Source organism: Protomyctophum bolini (genome assembly GCF_963924005.1).
Source record: "Protomyctophum bolini genome assembly, chromosome: 6".
Lineage (NCBI taxonomy): Eukaryota > Metazoa > Chordata > Actinopteri > Myctophiformes > Myctophidae > Protomyctophum > Protomyctophum bolini.
In genome coordinates, this window is record NC_137867.1 from 6,328,510 (window position 1) to 6,346,009 (window position 17,500).

At 44.2% G+C, this 17,500-nt stretch overlaps 1 protein-coding gene across 1 annotated transcript in view; it reads left to right on the top strand.

Moving 5' to 3' along the window:
- The window catches only part of apba1a (amyloid beta (A4) precursor protein-binding, family A, member 1a), a gene marked incomplete at its 3' end in the record, with an annotated part of 38,293 nt that overhangs the window by 2,140 nt on the left and 18,653 nt on the right, over positions 1–17,500 (top strand). The window contains exons 2-4 of the mRNA XM_080765644.1: positions 14,528–14,828; positions 16,125–16,399; positions 17,485–17,500. The exon at positions 17,485–17,500 is cut by the window's right edge and continues 152 nt beyond it. Coding sequence (XP_080621770.1) covers positions 14,645–14,828; positions 16,125–16,399; positions 17,485–17,500 — 475 coding nt within the window. The 5' untranslated portion in view covers positions 14,528–14,644. The remainder of the gene's footprint in view (positions 1–14,527; positions 14,829–16,124; positions 16,400–17,484) is intronic.

The following is a 17,500-nucleotide window of genomic DNA, read 5'->3' on the forward strand; positions in this document are numbered from 1 at the left end:
GATTTAGAAGAACGTTTTAGAATCTGACCTCATGGTCAAAATGGGGTTAAGACGACCGTTGGACCGATTCTACACATGGCTCCGAGACATGGACCACTTTCAAAGAAACTATAGTCCCGTCTGCATCCAGATCATGACGGTCATCATCACAGCGGCCAGGTGTGTCGTGGTCTGCTCCTCTTCCTTCTCCCTGTGGGTTCCATGAGTGAAGGGTGTGCTGTCCCCTCCCTCCAATCCGTGGCCATCCGTGTCCTCTACATGGGTTTCGCCCATAGACATAGAAAGGTATAGACGCCTCCTTCGACTGTGGGGCGTGTGTATCTCTCGAGAGGATGGCAAAGCTTCTGTGGAAGCACAGCATGGCGGAATTGTGCCAATTAGCTTCTGTGACTCTGTGCGCGTCACGGAAGGGACGTTCGGTATAGGCCAATCAGGCAGGCAATGTAACCGTTTGTTTTTCTCGTGCCAATAAAGCTCTCTTTGGATTGAATTCCCGGAAATGAGTGGTATATGGCCTCCTGCACTTCCGCTTGACTTCCTCCTTACAATGGCAACGATGAACTGCAGGCATCTATTTTTTTATTCATTTCTTTGAGCCCAGCTTTGTGTGTTTGTGTGTACCCCGTGGTGATGATTTGCTTGACGGAATTGAGGATAAAAAGTGAGGACGCCTATTGTGATTGGCTGGAATGGGATGATGTATTTTCTTTTTTTTAATCCTTTATTTACCCAGGGTATAGTAGCTGAGCACAAGTGCTCATTTTCAGCAACGCCCTGCACACAGAGACACACACATTAAAACCTGGCCAGCTGACCAGTACAACCTCAGTCTCATATACTGTTGGCCACTAAGCAGCTCCACTGGAGCAGTCGGGGGTTCAGTGCCTTGCTCAGGGGCACTGCAGCGCTGTTGGGTGAGTGATGACAATCGCTTCCCGACCCAGATTTTTCCTGCCCCCGCCCGGGGAATCGAACCGGCAACCTTTCGGCAACAAGGGCGCGCTTCCTCTAACCCTTAGGCCACCGCGATAAGAGCGCCTCCCATAAGTCCATAACTCTGACAGTGTATACAAATGGAACCAAATGGGTCCGTATATGGACCAATCAGACGTTGGTTTACTCATGTCGATTTTGTTCCATTTGTACACTGTCAGAGTCAAGGGAGGTCCTTCTTGTAATGTAAATGTTTGGTTTATGAAAGTGTGTGTGTGTGTGTAAAATGGGTGAATGACACAATCTATGTAAAGCACTATATGGATCTAAATGCACCATTTACCATTTAGGATGCGTATAGGCAAGAGGTTCCCAAACTTTTTCATGTCAAGGACCCCTAAATTGACACTATTTAGCCCGCGGACCCCCATTTGAAAAACGATATGCCAGGGAACCCCCATAAGAGAAGATTTTCACGGCTCTAGCAGAGATTGTCAACTGGTTTACATGTCATTTCAAGGACCCCCAGTCTGTCCTGATGAATAAAGAGCAACATTTTGTGTGACAGTGTGCGGGACCTTTTCTTGTTTTTTTTCAAAGATACCCTTTTTAAAGGACCCCCAGTTTGACATGCAATAGTTTATACGGACCCCCATTTAATGGCATTTCTATCTCTGGTACCCCGATTTATATTGTAAAATCATCGTTAATTTAACTCTGAGAGTGTACAAATGGAACCAATGGAAATGTGTACACTCTCTGAGTTACAGTTCCACAAGGGTCCATTTGGTTCCTATAACTATTATTTAGCTGGGGACCCCCCTGGAACTCCCCCAAGGACCCCTGGGGGTCCCCGGGCCCCACTTTGGGAACCACTGGCGTAGGCTGCATGCGTGCATGCTTGTGGAAGAGAGGAGGGAAATGCGCAGGGTTTGTAAAATCCATAGTATTGAAAATGTTTGATATTCTTTGGTCATAAAATGAAACATTTATTGTTAAAAACCTGTTTTTCACAGTGTTCTATAGAGCTATTTAACACTCTAAATAGCTCTATATTTTTATACACAAAAAAATATCACTTACAGTACCTGGCGTCCCTATTTTGAGAATCCCATTACCAGTGGACATTTTCAAACATTTACAAAAGTTTTTCGAGCATAGCAGATCTACAAAGTCAAAGGCGTGTGTGGGGAGTGAACAGACCCAGAGGTCCTGGAGTCGGGATCCAAGTTGGAAGGCTAAATAGTTGATAGTTAAGAGCCAAATTAATGGCCCATAACTCTTGAGAGTCATGGGGGTCATGTTGTTCTGACTGTGGCCTAATGGCGCGTTCACACGGGCAGATGAGCCGATGCAAAAATGCGCTGTGAGTTGATTTGGAGCAGCTATACAACATGCATCGTTGCGTCTTTGCAACGTCATGTCGCTGGGCTTCCATTGACAATGAATGGTAGACTGCATAGTTTCATCTGCCCCGTGTGAACGCAACATAATGCATAGTAAACTGGGGGTCCTTGAAATGAAAGACTTTGAGAAACACTAGCATAAACAATCTAAGTATTAGCGGGGCACAGCTATAGGGACAGCTCTGTCTGGTCAGGTGTTCTGAGTGGCTAGACTGCTGCTCTGCCCCGCATGTATGAGAGAACGTACATTAAACATTCAGATAGTTCTCAGGGGAAAACGGGGAGAAAGCCTGTATATTCAAATACAAGAGAGGAACTTGCCTGTCTCATGGAACCAGGCTGTATCCAAAACAATAGATAGCAGAACTTGCCCCTTGTCATCTATATTATTCACATTAGGGGGGCAGACGTTAGTCTCACGTACCAACAGTCTGGCATGCGTGCCTGGTTAAGACTCACGCGTGGCTCTGCTTTGCGTGGTTAGGGTTAGGTTAGGGTTTGGGGTAGGACGTCCACATTGTCAGGGCACCATTAAGGAAAAGGAGCAAATAATAATTGACATAATTGTCCCACGCCAAGGTAGGTGGCTGTTTGTTTAGCAACATACTGCCCTTCGCTCTGTGGCTATACGAAGCCATTTTCCACTTTGCAGCATCCAGTGGTCTTAAGCAGGGGTCTTCAACGTTTTGCAGGCCAAAGAGGACCCCTTAGCTGAGAGATGAAGCAGGGACCACCCCCCCCCCCCCACACACACACACACACACACACTATATGCATATACTGTATACAATTGTGTTGCAGATAAAACCATATAGACGGCGTCATGGACTTGTTTGACAGCACTACCATCAGTGTGGGGACTTCCCTGTGGACCGACCTCCCGTTATAGTTCACACAGCTTTGGCGGACCCCTGTTAGTCAGTCTGAAGACCCATGGTGCAGAGTAACCAAGTACAGTTTACTCATGTGTTGCACCATAAGTACAGCTTCAAAGTACTTTTATTATTTGTATTTGCATTTCTTGTTACTACTATTCCACTGCATATATCTTTGCCAGATTTAGTTACTAGTTACTTTTCAGATTTAGATTACTCAAAAAAAGAATAGATTTTTTTTACATTTGAATTATTATAATTTTATTTGCAGATATACAATCTTGCGTCGTAATTTTGTAGGCAGAAAAATGTTTCGACGATGAATTCGTGCAGAGGAGCCGAAAGGATTTTGATCATTATTGTCTCTTGTCGGGTGGAAAACGGCTACTTTTCAGAAACTAGCAAAAGTAGCAGACCTACAAGCTCAAAACGCGTCGCTTCGCGCAGCATTTAACGCTTGTGGATGTGCTACTTTTTGATGCTTTTGTTTTGAGTGACACAGAGGTACGATTAAGTACGGCGTTAATGTACAAAAAACAACAAATACAGAAAAACAAAAATAATTGCACTAATCCATCGGGCGAGTTCGTAATGATCGCGACAGGCCCTGCAGTGCTCGGCCTGTCCACAATAACTATACGTATGATCAACAATCATCACAACACCGTCCAGGAATCGAGGACTGCGAACAAACACAACAGTGACATTGTGCACTGCTGTGGGCTGTGTACTCTAAGTAATCGATGCATGGGAGGAGAAAGGGGGGGAGGCTCTGTGACTCGCCTGTTCGATGTGATGGATTAGCTGGTATCCATGGTAATGAGTGCCATCGGGTCACCCAGCAAAGTGACTGTACACAGTACACGCGCATGCAGGGCTGCTGGAAGAAGTGCTCACACTGTTTACTCAGCGAAAACTGCGGATTCGGTGCACTTACAGGTGCACTTCACCCATTTTCAACCATCACTGTGTTTGTTGTCATAGACTGCAATGGAGATAGGCCTTAGGCAGGGCTTTATTGTGTATTGTGTTGTGTGTGCGTTTGTGTGTGTGCGTGCGTGCGTGGTAGCAATACCACAATATAAAGGGAGACCAGCTCAGTAGTCTTGTGGTTAGTGTCATGGCGCCGTGTCATTGCTACGATGGCGCATTATTCCGACGGTGTGTTGGTCCGACTCGCCGCATTACTAAGCCTGTCCCTAACCGCATGCGAAGCCACGATGTCGAAATGATGGGCTTTCCCCCATAGAGTTATATAGAATCTGGAGACCGGACAACCCCACCCCCAGCTATTCATTTACATTGGCAGGTGTGGGGTTGCCATGGAAATCAACTGGCTGAGGCAGAGGCTGGAAATTGCACAGGTGAGGGGACTTTAGGGCTCATTAGGTCCACTGGCAGAACCTGACCAGAGCCTTTTGTGGTGTTTCTGGACCTCGGTGTATGCCACCGACTCAAGGCCGGGCACTGCACTCCCGGTTATCGAGTTACATGCATTACAACCGTACACACACCCCCAAAAAACATCGTAAAAACATCCCTTTCTACCAAAACGAAGGGGGTGTTTTTTTATGCAGGTTATCACCACCACACTACTGATATAGAGGGAAATGATTGGTAAAAATGTTTTGCTTTGAAGTACAGTACTAAACTAGAAATGCACTCTGTCGAGGTGCCAACTTGTGCCTTTCACAGGCTACTTGTGCTCAAGCAGAGCGCGTAAGTACTGATACTAACTAATGTCTATTACAACTGCTGTTCTAAATCCTTTAGACCCGTTATTGACCCGCGTACCTTAGTTAGTAGTTACGTCACCATCAACAGCCAATAAGGGACCACCATTCTGACTGACATACTGTACATACATACGTACATACGTACATACGTGCATACGTACATACGTTACCTTTTACCCACCCAACATTGAAACATATCTTAATTACGTCACCAGCCAATTTGGGGTATACATTCCATACATACATGCACGCTCTGCTTGCGCAAGTAATGATACGTATAGCTTGCGGAGTTAGTTCAGTCAGATATATGCAAGGGGCTCATTCAGTATTATGCAAGATTCGCTGATGTGGCAATCAGCTGACCAATTTGGCGGGTATTTAAGCTTACATATAAGACTGGATTCTTCCTGCGTTCCTTCCTCTGCATAATGCATTAATACGTTCCTTGTCTTGTACTGTTTGCTCCCAACGCCACCGGTGAGCTCTGCTATTCCTGTTCCCCACGGGGGGGGGGGGGGGGGGGGTTGTTATTGTATCTCTATCTCCCTGCTTTTAATGGTTAATGATGGTTGTATAATCGTGCCGAGCAGGGAGAAAAATGCAGCATAGCCGAACGACAACGAAGATAACATTATATGCACATTTGTATTCTCATTCTATACTAAATATTTCTTCAATATATTCGTGAGTTACCGGTATCTGACTGAAATGTACTAATGTTACTCTCCACCATTGGACGCATGTTGTACTTACAATATCTATGGGCCTGTGCGGCTCTGCCTCTCTCTGGGGTTCTGCTGGGGGAACAAGGACATGCGGTGCAGGCTTGCAGTCACATGATTTGTCACCCACGTTCCACCGATGGAGACGGCGCCAGAGCACATAGGTCATGCTGGCTTGGTTACCGTGGTAACAGGATGAAAGATTGTAACTGTGGACAGCAAGAAATGAGTGTCTGCTCTATATAACACTGGGTGTGGTGGAGCGTACGGGTGTTCAATGTAGGGTCCCGGGACCCCCAGGGGGTCCTTGAAGGTAGAGACGTACCCATACCTTTGTTTCCTTCCTGATACGGATCCCATAACTTGTGTACTGGTCTGATACCGGTGTTGAATTAAAACACATTTTGGACTGAGGTCGATAAAAAAAAGGCTTCTAAATCCTAACATTTTTCTGAAAATCCTATGTTTCAGTGGTCAGTGGTGCTGAAGTATATCTCTTTTGGGCCACGGACCCCCATCTCAAAATATGTAGTTCCAGGGACCCCCCAGAAGCAAATATTTTAGTTAAAAATGTTCGCTCTGAAATATATATTCAAAGATTTGCGCCACATTTTAACATTTTTTTCAAAAATAGCAGACCTACAAGCTCGTAGCGCTATGAGCTTGTAGATCATGCTATTTTTCAATAGCTAAATTATAACAACATTATAACAAAATGGGTTAAAAACAAATCACACCCATGTGAAGTCAGGGGCGCTCTTATCATCATACATCTTCTCATTCCGGTCTTCCATTTTCTGCCCTCACTTTTTATCCTCAATATGTACTTTGCTCAGCCAATCAAGTCATCGCTATGGGGTGATCAGCCAATCAAATGATCACACAAACGCACAAAGCTGGGCATAGGGGGGCCAAATGGACCCTTAGAGGTCTGTAACTCTGATTTATCCCTTTTTGAGACATTTAGAATGTGGCTAAATGTGTCTTTTATAAATATTGAACCGGAACACAGGTTAATGTTTTCAATTTCCTGAAAAAGTAACGGCTTTGGACGTAACAAGGTTGAACTCGACACAGTGACAATATCCAAACTGAGCGTCCTTGAAATGAAGAAGGCTGAGAATGGAGGTGTTATGATATGGGGGGGGGGGGGTCTCATATAGGTCAGCTCTACACTGGACGGACAGGGTCTTCTTTCCCACCGCGGCCGGTGTGAGAGTCGTGGTGTTTGTTGTCATTTTGACAAGCCACCGACAAGTTGGAATATTTTCCTGACTGTCATGGATGGTCCTTGATTGGACCTTGATGCTCCTTTAATCCTGGTCTCTAAACTGCCTCCCCCTGGCCAGCCGGGGCACCTGATGGAGGGGAAAGGAACTGGTTGGAATAACGTGTTCCTTCCACATACGCTATACGTCCAACCGGGAAAACTCCCCCCGTCTGAGGGAAAGAAGCGTCTTGGACACTCATGCATTGTAGGAAGCACGAGGTCAGTCCGCTGCCCTCCCCAGGTTGGCGGAGAGAGCGTATAGAGCCCAGGATTACACATTAGATAATTGACACTGGGTGGAAAAAAATGGCTTACAAAATCGTGGGATACAAACAATAGAAAATATAGGTGCTATATTAGTGATATCTCCTTATAATAATATAATAAGCTCTAAATTCATATCATAATCATTGCTATATGTTGTGTTTGAGGCATCTCCCTATCGCTCTAGCTTTTTAGTCACCGGTAAATTAATCTTTCAGGTCGGGACACGCAATTCCATCCAATCACGAGTGAAGTCATGCAGGATGAACACATTGGGAAGTACTGTACTGTCGTATATACCTGAACATGTATACAGTATACTGTTGAGTTGTAAGATCTGGAGAGACACAGAGGCCTCTGTTACTGAATGTGCACATACTAACCTATAGCAATTATTTGAATATAGAGCTTTAATCTTTCAAATGTGTTTTGTTTTAAGTTTCAACCCAAAGAACCATCACTTATACAGCACCTTTTTAACATACTATATTCTAGCAATTTTAGAGCGCTTGCTGCAGGGATGACGTTTATGTAGGCCACCCGGGGGGGTTACTCTTGTCATGGGTTTATTTGCCATGGCCTTACGGTGGAATGTCTGCACTGGGTTTTTAGATAAATCATGAAAACAAGCTGTGTTGCAAATGGAGCTTATTTAACTCGTTTAATTTAGTTCAACAAGAGAGAGTGTTCACAAATCAACACACTTCTGCATGAGTTCTACCACATGTGTCTCTGTGTACGAGGCGAGCTGTCTAGACATGGTTCTGTCTCAGTGCTGGGAAAAGTAGTGCATTTCTTTCTTTTTTTTTCTTCACTTAAGTAAAAGTATCAATACTGCAATGTAGAAATCAAAATGTACTTGAGTAAAAGTACAGACAATATTTGCATCGAATATACTAAGGCCTCACTCACACCTTTACAACAGACTGATGTATGCTTGTTGTATGAGATGTATATATAGCTGATGCAAGCTCACAATGCATTTCCAAAGGGAGTCACATGGTTTGACACAACATTTGTGTTGCGTGAGGGGGATGGGGGGGGGGGGGCAGGCGAAACACAGCCGAAAGCCATACAACAGCTTGTAGTCCAAAATGTTGTATCAAACCACGTGACTTCCATTGGAAATGCATTGGGGGCGGCCATGACACTTACATCTTGCTTACATCTAGCATGCATCGATGTTGTATGCTAGATCGAAAGGTGTGAGTGAGGCCTTAAAGTGCAAACAGTAACCACTCAATTCAATTCAATTCAATTCAAAGGGCTTTATTGGCATGAGAAAACATACGTTTACATTGCCAAAGCAGAAGTATAATGAGAACCACTCATTATGCAGAATGTCCGGTTTCACGAGGTATCATTATGTATACAATCATTCAAATGCATTAAAGTCTTTTGTAAATAGATCTAATAATAGCCTAAGTTTAAATAGGGCTGAAGTGGTAAATGTGTTTTCTGTTTTGTAATAATCTTTATAATTCTACGAAGTGCTCTAAAATTCCTAGAAGTAACTATAGTAACAGAAGTGTAGTGGCGTCAAATTATAACATTTGCCTCTGAGTTGTAGTGGAGTATAGGAAGTAAGTAAGTATTGAAGATTGAAAATACTTCAAAATTGGGTCAACCTCTGGCCACCCCATGGCAGCTGATCGCAGCTGATCTTTTTCTTATATTACCTCTAGTTACCCAGTGGCGGTTGTTGAGCATGAGTGCTCTTATTCAGCAACGCCCTGCCACACACACACACACACACACACACACACACACACACGCACACGCACGCACGCACGCACGCACGCACACACACGCACGCACACACACACACGCACGCACGCACGCACGCACGCACGCACGCACGCACACACACTGTCAGAACATTCTGTATTATATAACTCACAGCGATGTCATTTCATAAACCTGTCAACAGTATACGCGTATATGGCAAGCTTGGTGGTGGAAAAAGTACTCAAATGGTTTTTCTTAAGTAAAAGTATCAATACTGCAATGTAGATGTACTCCGTTACAAGTAGAAGTATACCGTATTCAAAAGTACAAAAGTATCGGCATCAAAATGTATATACACTAAAAGTTCAATACGTGTACAAAATCTTTCGGGAAAATAGCGGATCTACAAGCTCACAATGCGTCGCTGCATTGTGAGTGAGCTTGTAGATCGGCTATTTTCAAATGGCCGAGAAATGTATATAGCTCAGGGTTGAAGTGGTTAATGTATGTTTTCTAATCAAAATGAACATTTCCAAAGTAACCAACTCAAGTTTGCGAATAATTGTATTGGAGTTTAAGTACAAAAGAATGGCTATGAGTTGTAGTGGAGTAGAATTAAAGTAATCAAAGTATTTGAAATTGGAAACACTCGTGAAGTACAAATACCTCAAAATTTTACTTAAGTAGCCTACATTACTTAAGTAAATGCACTTAGTTACTTTCCACCAGTGGCCCGCACGCACACGCAGGCAGGCACACACACACACACACACACACACACACACACACACACACACACACACACACACACACACACACACACACACACACACACACACGCACACACACACACACACACACACACACACACACACTAAAACCTTTGTAGCAGACCATATAGTACAACCACAGTCTCATACTGTTGGCCACTGAGCAGCTCCACTGGAGCAGTTTGGGGGTTCATTGCCTTGCCCGAGGGCACTTCAGCAGTGTCAGGGGAGGGGTCAGTGTGGTCATTCACTTCCCCACCCTGATTTCGGTCACAAATGCACCCCTCTTAACATTTAGGCCACCGGTAAATGTAGGCCACAGCTAATCGCATCACAGCCACTCTATACCGGTAGCTCTCAAACTTGTTCATGTTTCAAGTGGCCGCGTGCCGTGTTTTGAGCTTGTTGATCTGCCATTTTTTGCTATTTTTGAATTTGAAACCTTGAAAAGTTAGTTTGTCTTGGAGTTTGTTTCTACCCGAACAAAATCAATACCGAAGCTAAAACAACAAAACACTCCAAAAGCATAAATTGCAAACTACTTTTTTTTCAAATAAATTACAAAACATTTCCGAATTTTCACTTTTTTTTTACATAAGAATTAAACAAAAAAATAATTTCAATGTGGGGTCCTTGACATGACAATGTCTGAGAACCTCCAGACTAAACAGTCCTCCAGCCTCTGCTGGAGGGGATTTGTTGACGTCTGTGGTAGATAACACGAGGACAGAAGGCCCATGTTCACAGGGGAGACAAAGACAGACAGACATACTGTAATTCATTCTATAGCCTTATACTGTATTACACTTTGTTCTATGATGGTGTCACGTGGCAAAAAATAGCCCAAGTTGTCAAATGTAGTGTTTCAAGTTCAATGATCCTCATGACATAATAATACAATGCTCGTTATAGAAGGCTGAGAGCCTCCACCCGAAGACCACATTTAAGGCCTAATATCAGGCCCTCCAAGGCGAAATTCCCCTTTTAGGCTAGTGGGGTTTTGGTTTGATTTTTAAAGCGACCAATCCCTCGTGGGAGACCCGGGTTCTAATGGCTGGCAACTTGTAGACTGTCTATTTTCAGCAAATGTTCGCCTGTCTTTGTCGAATGTTTGCCTACCGGTATTATCCAATTTAGACCTGAGGCAGATTATGAAAAGTTTGCTTATTAGTATGATTAGGTGTCATCTCTTGTTCTGCCTATTGGTAATGTGCGTGCATAATTTCATGGAAGTTCAGGATTTGAGGCATTTTGGGTTCAAATGTTTTTCTTTATTGAAGAATACCAGGTGGAAGTTGGCTTCTTTATTCCTATTGTTATTATTATTATTATTATTGGGCTCCTCCTGTCCACATGTCGAAGTGTCCTTGGGCCAGACACTGAACCCTATACATACAGAGCCTCCAATGAGTCGGTCGGTGTGTGAGCTCGCCACCATTGGTGTGTGAATGTGGGAAGTGAGGACGCTGGCGTCGACTGTTCGCCGCTTCACCTCCCATTATGTACTGTATGAATGAATGAACCATTGTAAAGCGCTTTGAGCACTTGAAAAAGCGCTATAAAAATGCAATTCATTATAATTCATTACATTATGTGGTCCGAGTGATGTTTTCATCTGCTGACACTGAATGAATGTTTGAAAGAAGTGTTTGTTTCTCTGTCAGCGACCAAGACTCAGGTGGAGTGTGAGGAGTATTAGGACTGAGCTGTTAATTCCCTCCAGAATATAAACAATAAATTAAGCCACTAAAACCGGGAAAGCATCTGTATCATTTTAGAGTTCTGCGTTCGCTGTTAAAATACAGCAGATATACAAGTTCAGAGCGCAAACTTGCTTGTACATGTACACTATTTTGTTTTTACATTTTAGAAAAAATCTTGAAAGTGCATGTCAGACTTTGTATAGAATCGGCATTTGTATAGAATCGGCCTCAGGTCTTCATGGGTTAATAAAACACATGATTCACAATTATATTATATAACGGTATACTGTAGGTTACAATATCTGGCACTGAGTGGTTGGCAGTGGCTCAGGGGGTATAGAGCAGCAGCTTATATAGGAATCAGGAGGTTCCATGGCTCAATCTCCGGCTCCCCCCTGTATTTGTGTCCAAGTGTCCTTGAGCAAGACCGATGCGCAGGTTGGTGCTATTTCCACTGCCGTCGGTGTGTGAATGTGATGCACATTTCAATTTTGGGGGCCGACGAAAATGAAAGCCTGGGTGCCGAGGCTATACACGAATAGCTGATCAACAAACTCACAACACGCCGTGAGCATTATGCTATTTAAATTTTTAAAAAAAGAAAAACAAAATAATAACTTTCACTTTCATATAGCCTAAAATAAACATGAAAGAAAATAATGAAAAGTAAAGAAAAAGTTAAAGAAAGAACACGGCCAACTCACGGAGCATTAGAAGGGCAAGTGGTTAAGTGCGTCTGCAGGTTTCATGATGTATTTAACCAAGCAATAGCTGTGCCTACTTGGCAAATGTAAAAGCTCATCGGTTCACTTTGACTTCTCTGTCAACTTTGAGATAAAATTGTGACCGCGGGTTGTGACATTAAAGAGCCACTTGTTACGCTGAGGAAGGCTCTGGGCTCAGAAATGCCTTGGCGTGTTGCCTGTGCCTAACAACTTGGAAGTATACCTGACGAACACTTCAGTGAATAGCGTTCAATTAAATCTCCACTCGCACGGTAAACCGTCGCTGTCTGGTGGAAACCTGTGTCCAAAAGTGTTACTTTTCAGAAAAGGAATTAATTCCCTGAAGAAGGCTTTTAACGGCCCGAAACGTTGGTTTCCCTGTACTCTGCGAGTATTGGCACTTTGGCTGTCAGTGCGTGCGGCTCACTTTCTTGTTCTTGCAACATCCGATTCAGTTTGCTCTCCCGCGGACCGGCACCACTACAAGGGCTTTTGTGTGCGTAAGCATCCTCGTGCATGCTTTTCAGAAAAGGGACACATTTATTGTTTAACCTATAGTATGGATCCCAATGTAGTTATTATTTAATTATAGAGTATTTTTGTTTTGTTTTATTCGACGCAATTGTGAACAATAGTAAAGTCACTGCAGCTCAACAGTCAGTGTGAGGGGTGGTCAGGAGAGGAGGTCTATATGAACTCTGTGTTGAAAGGCCATTGTCTGTGATGGAGTCAACTTAACTACATGCTCTGGTAGGCTGTTCCACACCTAGACAGCAGTGTGGAGAAAAGTTCTGTCCAATGCGCGTGTATTGGAGCCCACGGGGGGTCGAGAGACGAGAGCATATAGGCAGGTGTTTCGGCGTCTGGTGTAAGTAATAGGGAGTAATAGGGAGGGAGCATAACCTGGAGGTATATGAATGGAGGCTCTGGGTTCCCATGCAGACCGATAAAACCAGAAATGAATGTGCCACGATCTCTCTGCATTCCCAAATACAGTGAAACAGTGTGCCCTTTGACTGCTCACATTTTACACAAGTGTCTGGAATATTTTCATTGAACTGATGGGGGGGGGGTCCCTGGGGGGGGGGTCGGGGTCCCTGGAACAACATATTTTCAGATGGGGTCCAATTACATATTGGGTCCTTAACCTGAAATGGTTTGATCGCAACTAGGATTTATAAGATATTCGTATAGAATCTGGTCTCAGTCCTAAAGGGGGTAAGGAAAACATTTGAGCACTAACTTCCATCGCTACATAATAAGTGTACTTTGTCTCCGTCCAGCGCTGGTCATGAAGACTCATGGGGTGGTGGGTTGTGTGTGTGTGTGTGTGTGTGTGTGTGTGTGTGTGTGTGTGGGGGGGGGGGTATTGGGGTATTGGGGATGGGAGAGGCGTCCATTTTGAGGTGTGGTGTGTGTGTGTGTAAGAACACTGATGCTCGTCCTCCCTGTTGGAAAAGGTCAGGCCCGTCCTCACCTCCACTCCCGTGGGGAGTCCTTTACACTCGCCATTGCCATGACAACCCTGCAGCCTCCTGCCGGGGTGTGTGTGTGTGTGTGTGTGTGTGTGTGTGTGTGTGTGTGTGCGTGTGTGCATGTGCGCGTGTGTGCGTGTGTGTGTGTGTGCGCGTGTGTGTGCGTGTGTGCATGCGTGCGCATGCGTGTGTGCGCAGGGGAGAGTAGAAAGCAGCGTCTAACTGTGTTCTCAAAGACCCCCCAGTTTGATGCAATAGGCCAGTGGTTTTGGCCGTGGAAACCCACCCACAACCCCTCTTAACCCATTCTGACCTGAGATCAGATTCATACGAGGTTTCCACTGGACACACACTGGTCTGATTAACCCACTTCTGACCTGAGATCAGATTCTAAAAAATGTCAGTCGTTCTTCGATTTTTCAAAAATAGCATAACATAGCGCTAACACCAAAATGGGTTCCCGTTCAGAATGGGTTAAGATGTTCTGTGTCAGGGAAGAGAAGATTCATGCTGGGGCGGGGGGGGGAATCAAAATGATTCCATTTCTGATGTGATATAATAATATAGAAGTCATTGATTGCAGTCAACTGTCTTGTCCGTGTTTTGGTACAATGAATACTTTGACAATAACTGTTGTTAATAGGGATATCCCGATACACTTTCTTTGTTCCTGATCCGATGCCACAATTTCCACAACGTGTTAGCCGATACCGAATACCGATACCAGAGAATGATATTTATAATAATAATAAATAAAAAGATGCTCCTGAAGTATTCTCTTGCTGTATTTTGACCCATTCTCTCTCTGTACTATATAGACTATAGACTCTAATCTCTTAAAAGTGACTGAAATCAGTCGCTGTGACTGACGACGTTAATCCATGTCCCCTTTCCCACACTTCCTGTTGTCTTTGTCTCAGCAGCCCTCGCCTTGAATTCGGAGTGTGTCGGGAGATCGTCGCCGATGCGTCCCTGAGCTCCTCCCACGTCACCGTCGGAAAACCAGTCTATGGTCAGAAGCAATCCCGGGGGCAGCCATGAACCCGCAGGAGGTGGAGCTCGGCCAGGAGATTGGCGAGGAGGGGGCCAGCGCTTGCCACGACGGCCACGGCGAGCCGGCGCCTCACAACCACGGCGGCAAGGAGAAGAGCTACCACGCCCGGCAGCCGGGGGGCGCTGCAGCGCGCTACAGGCGTTGTGAGGCACCTGGCGGAGGAGGCGGTAAGCATTCATCTCAGCTAATCGCAGTTATTTTTGCGTGAACGCCATCGCTGTATGAATTAATAATGAGTAAAGAATTGTTCCCGGTGGCTGCATTATGCGTTCATAATCTTCAAAAAGATTAAAATATGGCGGAGATTCTTGGACGATACTTTTCTCATATTTCATGGTTCAACTGAGGAAATGATTGAGTTTCAGGTCTTCTTGAATGAAGCCAGTGATTTAAAATTCACCTTGAATATGAGCGTTGACAAAGTTGAATTTCTGGATATTACTGTCATAAAGGAAGGGAATTCACTTATACGTACGACAGATCTATATCGAAGACCGACGGATATAAATACCTTACTATGACGAGACAGCTATCACCGGGCACCACTCAAGAAAAGCTTACCTATTAGCCAATTCACGAGAGAACGTTTTCAAGTGAGGGGATATCCTGATAATTGGATTGATGAGGCATCAAAACGATTTGATATAGTGTCTCCCAGGAGGAATGCTTATACAACCCAAAGCTAAACCGGTTCAGGAAAAAACTGTGTTTCATAACCTATTCCCATTTGGGTAATGATTTAAAAAAAATATACCATTAAAAAACACTGGCATATTGTGACAACGGATCCTGTGTTAAAATATACGTTTAAAGCCCCACCACAAGTTGTATTCAAACAAGCTCCAAACATTAGGTCTCTTAGTGGTGAGATCGGATTTGACGCCTAAAAAACCCAGAACCTTCCTGGATGAAATCCCTAATGGGAATTGTGAATGTGGTAGTTTTGTTTGCAATGCCTAAAAGAGAAATATCAATGCATTGTTTTACATTTATGTTCCAATGTTCAATGCAAAATTGAACAAACAAACAAACAAAACAATTAAAGGTATATTCAGTGATTTCACTTAATTCAAATATCACTTTTTTTTCCTTATTTTTTGGATAATCCTCCCTGCTATAAAGTGTGCTGACCATATAAGGAGTTCCTCCTTGTCCCCAGTGAGCCCCTGGGGTAAAAAAAAACCCCTAGTTTCGGTTTGGGCTTTGGGTGGCAAAGCCTTCATCCAATCAGGATGAGAGGGGCCTTCCTCCAATCATGATCGAGTGGGGCGGGCCTTGGTGCACGTGCTGTTGGTCTGTTGTACTTCCCCCACTGTAGTGCGTGTGCATGTGCACATCTTGTTACCGGGGCGGACCGTTTTCTTTCCTTCAAATCACCCAAATCACTGAATGCTCCTTTAAATCATTCATTTGTATGGCAATTATCCTAAACTAAAATGTCGCGATCGTGACCAACCCTATAGGAGGCGCCAGCGGGGCCAGAGGGGGCCCCCAGCAGCGGAGGTCAGCAGAGGGGTCCGACCCGGAGGGGCCACACGGGGCCCAGTCTCCTCCTCCCCCTCCTGCATCTCAGCAGCAGCAGCAGCAGCAGCCTATCCCCCGGCCTGCAGTGGCGCGGTACCGCCGCCAGGGGGACAGCGAGGCCCGGCTCAGGGCCCAGCAACAGAGACACAGACAGAGACAGCAGAGAGAGGCGGAGAGAGCGGCACAGCAGTTGCTGCTGCAGCAGGAGAGCAAGGTGCTTAATGTATACACTGAAGCAATACTGCAAAACTGTTTTGGTTAAAGGACAATTCCGGACCAACGGTTTTCTTACCTTCATTTATTTAGTTATTACATCCAAGAATGAGTGGTACAGGTGAAAAGAGCTCATAGCGCGCGCTACGAGCTTGTAGATCTGCTATTTTCTTCCAACCGTGCCCATTACTATCCACAGTGTTTACAGTTTACATCCCAGCCGTCTGCCGTAGTGGGCAGACGGTTAAATTCATTGCACACAGTCAGAGCTGCGGTGGGCTGTGTGGGGATGGAGTTAAGATGTAATTCTGATATAATGGTATATTCACAACAATTCCACATACTTCTTTAAAGAATATTTTTATTTGTGAGTGTCTGCACCTGCAGACATGTACCAGACATGTATTTTTTTGTGTGTAGTTTAGCATTAATAAATAGAGTTTCTGATAACTTCCAAATAGACTCTAAGTAAAAATTTGAACAAAATAACGAAAACTAGAAAAAAGAAAAAAAAAGCTTACAGAAATAAAAATAGAAAATTAGGCTTTACATAAAATATATATATATCAACTAACTAAACTGTATTCTGTATAGAGCGCCGCAGTCCCGCCCCCTTTCAGAAAAGCGAGTGGCCCAGGAAGTGGAAGCCCCATGCATTCTCCCATCGGCACTTTTAATATAATTTATTTAAAGACGGTTACGCCGCGGACAAAGCCAATTCGGATCGTGACGAATCATGACAATGACAACACAATATTTGGGCCGATCAAATAATTTATAAGACGAAAAATAAAACAAATAGTGTTGTCTCCTGACTTTCTTTTCTTCTTTCTAATGATTTGATCGTCCCAAAATATTGTGTTCATTGTCATGATTCGTCACGATCCGAATTGGCTTTGTCCGCGGCGTAACCGTCTTTAAATAAATTATATTAAAAGTGCCGATGGGAGAATGCATGGGGCTTCCACTTCCTGGGCCACTCGCTTTTCTGAAAGGGGGCGGGACTGCGGCGCTCTATTGGCAAAACAAATATAATGAACTGAAATTGAAAACAAGTGTGTAATGACTAATGCATAATGCACGCAGGAGAGACAACAGCACG